An 8,364-nucleotide genomic window follows, 5' to 3' on the forward strand; every position below is an offset into this window, starting at 1 on the left:
CCAGTGTCTAAGTTGCCCACCATTATAAGCTTTTAAGACCCCAGTAGCTAATCCCAAAGTAGGATGTAGAACATTGTCTTTGTGGACTATATTATGTCAATTGACTTTGCTATATAATTCACTTTTTAAAAAAATGTTTCATTGTGAATTATGTGATAATTTACATGGGAGAACATTAGCTTTACATTCATCCTATTGTATATCATTACATTGCCATGGTTACAATCCCCTATATGCATCATCAACCAACCACAGGGTACACCACTTAATACTGCCCCCTGGTCGTCAGCACACAGCCCCTCTCTCTCTGGGTCTAGATTTCCAAGCCGCTCCATCTTTCCACGTCATCGTCTCTGCCTACATCTCTGGCGTCACTTGTTTATCTGGGTAGGGTCCCACACTCTGCTTTTCTCCCTTGATGTCCTAGGGCCCTCCGCTCCTGGACTGCATATTCAACCACTCCCCTCATTTTGCTAGAAAACGTCTACCTTTACATTTCAACACTCACAATCATTTACATTTCCAACCCTCACAATCAGACCTGATAAGTAATTATTCACTGTTGCACCACATGAGTGCTATCCACGTCTGTTTCTTCTTTTGAGCTACTGCATCCATAGGTATAGGTCAAGTTCATCAAATTGTAGCTACAGATTACTCTTTTTTTCCTCTTCTTTCTTCTTCTAGTTGAGCTCTGATCATCCAGCCATTAAAGCCAGATCAAATGGGTATTATTTGCAAGTGTGGGTATTCTTGTGCATATGCTCTCTCTCCTTATCAGCTACACGTTTCATTCTCCACTCTAGTCCTCTGTGGCTATATCACTAATTCTGGGCACAAGAGTCCCCTCAGGTTTTGACAAATTGCTGGCCAACCAGGCCTCCACCTGGGTTCATAGGAGTGTATTGAATATGGTTGGGCTTAGCTCACATATTCATTGCTGTTTTTCCCTCACATCCCCTTATCAGTGACCAGTGTGGTCACCAGTCAGAGCCCGTGTCTGCTCGTGTATTCCCATTGAGTCTCAGCCTTGGAAGGTGGTTTGGCCTGAGGGGACCTGACCGCTTGCCTTGATGTCTCCTGGACAAGCAACTTGTTTGTTCTTTTAGTAGTCAGTTGGACTGCCGTTGTTCCAAGGTTGTACATATATCATTGTTTACCCCTGTCCCACTTAGCCCATGCAAACCTGGACGCAGCAGTCAAGAAATCAAAGGACATATTGTATTAGGCAAATCTGCTGCACAAGACCTTTTTAAAGAGTTAAAGAGCAAAGATGTCAACTTGAGGACTAAGGTGTGCTTGACCCAAGCCATGGTATTTTCAATAACCTCATATGCATGCAAAATCTGGACAGTGAATAAGGTAGTCTGTAGAAGAATTGATGCTTTTCAGTTATGGTGTTGGAGGAGAATATTGAAAGTGCCATGGGTTGCCGTATTGGAAGAAGTGCAGCCAGAGTGCTCCTTAGAGGCCAAGATGGCCAAACTTCGTCTCATATACTATGGACATATTATCAGGAGGGACCATAAGGTTGCTATGAGTCCATACCAGCTCGGCACCTAACAACAGTAACAATGGCTAGTGATCATGAACATTTCTTCATATTTTTGTTGGCTGCCTGGATCTCCTCCTTGATGTATCTGTTCATGTCCTGTGCCTGTTTTTTAATTGGGTTATTTGTCTTTTTCTTGTAGAGGTGTTGTAGTTTCCTGTGTATTTTAGAAATGAGTCCCTTGCCCGATGTTTCGTTGCAAAAGATTTTTCCCCATTCTGAGGGTTCTCTTTTTACTCTTCTGGTGAAGTCTTTTGATGCACATAAGTTTTTAATTTTTAGTATGTCCCAATCATCTATTTTGTCTACTTGTGTTTTGTAGTCTGTGTAGTCTCTGAATTAGAGTCCTCACATTTGTCCCTAATTTTTCATTGATGACCTTCGTAATTCTGGGATTCACATTTAGGCCTTTAATCCATGCTGAGTTGATTTTTGTATAGGGTGTTAGAAACAGTCTTGTTTCAATCTTTTGCATATCGCTTTCCACTTCTGCTAGCACTGTCTGTTGAAGAGGCTATCCCCTTCGCATGCTATATATTTAGGTACTTTGGGTTAATTTCTGGATTCTTGATTCTTTTCCATTGATAAATATACCTGTCATTGTACCAGTACCAAGCTGTTTTGACCACCGTAGCTGTGTGATAAAACTCGATGTCGAGGCGTGAGAGGTTTCCATCCTTACTCTTCTTCTTAAGCAGTGCTTTGGTTATCCTGGGTCTCTTTGCTTTCCATATAAAGTTTGTAACTATTTTTCCATCTCTTTGAAGATTATCTTTGGAATCTGGATTGGGATTGCATTATGTGTGTATATTGCTTTGGGCAGTGTTGACATTTTCTGTATGTTCAGTCTTCCTATCTAGGAGCATGGTATATTTCTTCCATTTTTGTAGGTCTCTTTTGGTTTCTTGTAGTAGTGTTTTGCAGCTTTCTTTGTATAATCTTTTGTTTCTCTGGTTACATTTATTCCTAGATATTTCATCCTTTGGGTGACTATTGTAAATGGTATTGCTTTCCTAATGTCCTTTTCAGCGCTGTCATTTTTGGTATAGAGGAATCTAGCAGATTTTTGTATGTTGATCTTATATCCTGCCACTTTGCTGAATCTTCCAATGAGGTCTAGTAGCTTTTTTACTGAGCCTTAGGGATTTTCTATGTATAGGATCATATCGTCTGCAAATAAGGAGAGTTTTACTTCCTCTTTGCCAATTTGGATGCTTTTAATTTCCCTGTCTTGCCGTATAGCTCTTGCTAAGACTTACAGCACAATATTGAATAAGAGTGGTGACAAAGGACATCCTTGTCTGGTTCCTGTTCGCAGAGGGAAGGCTTTCAGTTTCTCTCCATTGAGAATAATGTAGGCTGGTGGTTTTGTATATATGCTCTTAATTATGTTGAGGAATTTCCCTTCAATTCCTATTTTGTTGAGTGTATTTATCAGGAATGGATGTTGGATTTTGTCAAATGCCTTTTCTGCATCAGTTGATAAGATCATGTTTTCTTTTTCTTATTTGTATGGTGGCTTATGTTGATCGTTTTTCTAATTTTGAACCATCCATGCATCCCTGATGTAAATCTCACTTGATCATGATGCATTATATTTTGATGTGCTGGTAGATTCTGTTGGCTGTATAATTTACTTTTAAAGTAACATTTTGTTGTTGTTGTTATTTACCTTCTTTCATGCCAAACTTAGAACGTAATTGGGAAAATAATCTCATGTGATTTTTTTTCTCATACTTTCCAAGTACCTTTAAAGTAAAGGTACGTTAACTATGACATAATAGTATATGGCAAAAACACTCATTCATGAATGTTTTCTTTATCCCTTTATTTTGCCTTAAACCCTTGAGAACTTGATATAATACCCATTTTTTTGAATACTGGACTTAAAAGTTGATTTTAATTTGCACATTTCTGTGTTTTCAGTGTGATTCGCTGGTTTTTACATCACAGTCTAGGCAGAGAACATGTAGGCGTAAATATCCAAATTATGGGAGAAGAAATCTTGAACGGCTTGAGTCATTTTCTGGAAATGAATCTTCAAGCTCAGCAAGACATGTAAGTGGTATAGCACTGAAATGTATTAGCGTAAATTATTTTGTCATAATTTTTACTTGGAACTTTTACTTTGAAAATTGGAATTATGTTTTTTGTTTTCTGGCAGTATTTAAGTTTTCTGCCATAACATAGAAATCACTAATTGAAATGTGCTATTTAATTTTTTTTTAAATATATTTACAGTTGATCAATGGTGACTACTATCAAATTTTAGAACATATGTATCATCCTCAAAAGAAATCCCATTTAACTTCTTTAAGCGTTTAACATTCTATCCAAAATTTAGGCAACAAATAATGGGATTGTAAAAATGGGAAAAACCAGCAGACAACAGAAACAGATTCACAGGGATCTGAATATAACATGTTGTTAAGTACATGAGTTGGTTCTGACTCATAGTGACCCTGTATAGAACTTCCACGGAGCAGCTGGTGGGATTGACTTGCTTATCTTGTTTGTTAAAAAGCCTTCCACTTTGATTTCTGTTAAAGCAGCACTTGATAATTGTAGAGAATTTGGTAGCAGGAATGGGATGCTGGTCTAACAGATAACCTGTAACGTGGAAGTGGTTTTGAAATAGGATAATAAGCTGGAAGAGTGCTAAGCTCTGCCTAATGGTAAAAAACTACATTCACTAGAAGAGACTCGGTGAAATTGTGGATGTTAAAGGAAATTCTCGTGAAGTCTTGAAAAGGAAGTGAGTGAGGACAGCTCTAACACTGGAGATGGTATAGAGAGTGAGTAGCTGTGTCAGAGAAACTGCAGCAGCAGAACCAGGAGACAAATGACAGCACGAGAGCTTGACCCACAGAGCAAGAAAGCTGATAGCTTTCTGGCCAAGGCTTTTTACTAATGGAGTTGGGTGCCTTTGTGTACTTATCAGTAGAACTAAATTGCTTTGTAACAATTTCTGGAGCAGAGCAAAAACCAGGCTGGCCTCTTTTAGAAACAAGGAAGCAGAAGAGATAAGGGGACATGGCAAGCAGAGCCGTCTTAATCTCAAAAGGGTAGAACCATGATGGGACCACAGTTTGCTAAGTTTTAAAAAAAGTTGGGTTTTTACCAACTCGGTTCCAGGATATGGAGCTCTGTAGCTAAGGAGACAGAGAATGGAAGCTGCCAAGGCTGAGTGGATTTGAGTCACATTCAGATGAACTATGACAGCAGGGCTTCCCACGGCCAAGAGACCAGAATTGCCATTCCAGTGGGCCTGGAAGGCATAGCTGACAGCCAGGGTTGAGGGGCCGATACCCAGAATCCAGAGTCTGAAGGACAGGGTCATTGCTGAGATGATTTTGATTACAGAGTAGTATTCTCAAACCTTGAGAGCTACTGTTGGAGATTTTAAACTTACTTGGTGCATATTATTCCTTCTTTCCATACATTTACTGCCGTTGGTAATGAATAGATGTTGTGCCTGTACCACCATTGTATTTGGAAGTAGGTAACTTGTATTTTAGATTTACAGATAAAATAGAATTTTGCCAAAAGTTGGCAAAAAGGAATTTGGGTTTGGAATAATTTTAGGATAATGGAGTTAGTTCATTTTTGGCTGTACCTGTGTTACCATGTGAAGTACAAGTATAAATTTGTAATTGTCTCTATTTAGAGATTATGTGTGATCTATGATGGGTACCATTGCCAAGTTGACACAGGTAGTCTGTGGTTTTTAAGGTTTTGTTTCAACTTGAGTAAGACAGGTTTCTTAGTGATTTCACAGTTAAAATGTGGTAATACCTCACATGATGCGATCTAATTTAATCTAGTCATCTCTATAATGTAAGAAGCCAATCAATTGAAAGGAGTTTCCTTCTGGGGGTGTTACCTATCTTTTATTTTGCAAGAGATAAAAAAGGGGTGACCTTCCGGCAAGATAGCAGACTAAGCAGACATACTACACAGACCTCCTATAGCAAAGATATGAACAGACCAAATGAAGCAGATACAGATGAAAATCTTGGAACCCTGGACATCAAAGGAAAGTTTGATTGCTGGGAAGAGAAGATGAGTAGAGACAGGGAGTATCACTGGTGAATGGCTGGCCAAACGCAGCGTGACCAGCTTTGGGGAGTGGCTTTGGCAGAAGAAGGTGGCCTAGCAGAGCAGATTCACATAAGAGAACACAGGGAATACATAATTTCTTCTTTTTCCCCATGCGCCCCTAGTGACCTGAGGTGTGGTCACCTTTATTTCACTCTCATCCACTCAGAGCTTAGATCCTGCTCTCCAGGAGTTACAAGACAAGGTGTTGAGAGCAACGCCAGTGTGAGTCAGGGTCTAGCTGTGTGGGTTCTGTGCACTGTTTCGTGCCTGGATTCAGGCAGGCTTGTTTCCAGACCTAAAAAACCCACAGTGACACCAGACCAGCGTTAAACCAATCACCTTGTCCCCAGTTGCCCTATGGTCCTGACAGACACTTATCTGTCCGTCTTCTCTTTTTCAGTTATTCTTAAGGGGTTTCCTTTCATTTATTTCTTTTCTTTTTCCCTGCGATACCTCCATTTTTCACCACACTTTGACCATACTTATTCAACCTGTATGCTGTGACCAAATAATCCAAGAAGGTGGGTTGGTTATATGACAAAAAACATGGCATCAGGATTGGAGGAATGCTCATTAACCTGAGATATGCAGATGATACAACCTTGTTTGCCGAAAGTGAAGAGGACTTAAAATACTTACTGAAAAGATCAAAGAGCACAGCCTTCAGGTATGGATTGCGTCTTAATGTAAAGAAAACAAAAATCCTCACCATTGGACCAATAAACAACATTCTTAACAATGGATAGAAGATTGAAGTTGTCAAGGACTTCATTCTTCTTGGATCAACTATCAACACTCACAGAAGCAGCAGTCAAGAAATCAAATGACATATTACACAAATCTGCTGCACAAGACCTTTTTTAAAGTGTAGAAGAGCAAAGATGTCAGCTTGAAGACTTAAGGTGTGCCTGACCCAAGCCATGGTATTTTCAATAACCTCATATGCATGCAAAAGCTGGACAGTGAATAAGGAAGACCATAGATGAATTGATGCTTTTGAGTTATGGTGTTGGAGGAGAATATTGAAAGTGCCATGGGCTGCCAAAAGAACCAACCAATCTGTGTTGGAAGAAGTGGAGCCAGAATGCTACTTGGGGGCCAGGATGGCCAAACTTTGTCTCTAATGTTGTTGTTGTTGTTAAGTGCTGTCGAGTTGATTCCGTCCCATAGCGACCCTGCATAGGGTTTCTGAGGCTGTAATTCTTTACGGGAGCAGAAAGCCTCATCTTTCTCTCGTGGAACTGCAGGTAGTTTCGAACTGCTCACCCTTAGGTTAGCAGTCCATACTTAAGACATATTATCAAGAGGGACCAGTCACTGGAGAAGGATATCATTTTTGGTAAGGTGGAGGGTCAGAGAAAAAGAGGAAGACCACCAGCGAGATGGATTGACCAAGTGGCAGCATTGATTGACTCAAGTATGGCAACAATAGTGAGGTTGGCCCAGGATCGGGCAATGTTTCGTTCTGCTGTGTCATAAGGTCACTATGAGTCGGTACTGACTCGATGGCATCTAACAGCAACAAGAGGGGTAGGCACACAGTAACATCAGTGACAAGGCAGGCAATATACAAGAGGCAGTTTAGCAAAGGAAGAAGACACAGGAATGAATGCAATGTTAAAAGTGAATAGAGGTAAATACTGTTAGCTGTTGGGACATGGATAGGATTACAATCATGTAATGAACTAAAGTATTTGATTTGTTGTTGAATGTAAAACTTCTCTGAATGATCAGTTCTTCAAATCTTCGCTCAATTCACAATTAAAAGTTAAAAAAATAAAATAAAAGGAGAGAGAAATGAGCAGAGAAGGAGGGACCTACTACACCAAGAAAGAAGAGCCAGGAGTGTATTGAATCCTTTGGGTTTGGCGCACCTGCACTGTGAGGCTCCTAAATCTAAGGAAATGATAATGCCGAGACAGATCGCCAAGGAATGCTGGGCCTACATTTGCTGAAAGGGGACAAGGACATCTCCCTAGAGGTGGCATTCTGAATATGGACTGCTAGCCTCTTACATTGTGAGAGAATAGGTTTGTTAAAGCCATCCACTTAAGGTATTTCTGGTATAACAGCACTAAATAATTAAGACACTTGGTTTCACAGTCTCTGAAGAGAGGAAAACATAATTATGTTTGCAGGGTCACTGTGAAAAATAATTTATGTGAAGCTTATTTGCATAGTATTTTATTATAGTAAGTACGTTTGCTTGCAAAATGTTTTTACTTAATTTTAAATGCATCTGATCTTCGTAGCGCAAACCCTTGGTAGTCTACTATATTGCATTCCCTTTTACAGATGAACAAAATGAAAATCTAAGATTAAATGACTTATCAAAAGAGGCTTACAGGTAGGAGAAATGCTGGAGGTTATATTACGACTTCAACGTCCAGCATTATCTAGTATAGCATTACTTTCTCTAAAGGCAGAGCTACATACAGTTTTTCTTATTTTTATCCCCCTTACATCTTTATGCTGCCTTTCTCCCCCTTCTGCATGTAGACTTCTAAAGGTTCCTGTAGCTTCCGTTGTTATGATCTAAGTAGTTGGATAATTAGGTTATTATTATAAAGAATTATAGACTAATTAGGTTATTATTATAAAGAAATATAGACTGGAACTGGGAGTGGATTATATCCTTTGCTGTTCTTAAGTGCCATCAGGTTGGGTTCCAGCCCATAGTGACCCTGTAGAGGGTTTCCAAGGAGCAGCTG

General features: G+C 39.6%; 1 protein-coding gene across 1 annotated transcript in view; it reads left to right on the forward strand.

Moving 5' to 3' along the window:
- The window catches only part of BRWD1 (bromodomain and WD repeat domain containing 1), a 197,519-nt gene that overhangs the window by 118,031 nt on the left and 71,124 nt on the right, over window positions 1–8,364 (forward strand). The window contains exons 19-20 of the mRNA XM_006870863.1: window positions 3,479–3,610; window positions 7,906–8,000. Of these exons, the coding sequence (XP_006870925.1) occupies window positions 3,479–3,610; window positions 7,906–8,000 (227 nt within the window). The remainder of the gene's footprint in view (window positions 1–3,478; window positions 3,611–7,905; window positions 8,001–8,364) is intronic.

The sequence above is a fragment of the Chrysochloris asiatica genome, unplaced genomic scaffold (genome assembly GCF_000296735.1).
Source record: "Chrysochloris asiatica unplaced genomic scaffold, ChrAsi1.0 scaffold00154, whole genome shotgun sequence".
NCBI classification, from domain to species: domain Eukaryota; kingdom Metazoa; phylum Chordata; class Mammalia; order Afrosoricida; family Chrysochloridae; genus Chrysochloris; species Chrysochloris asiatica.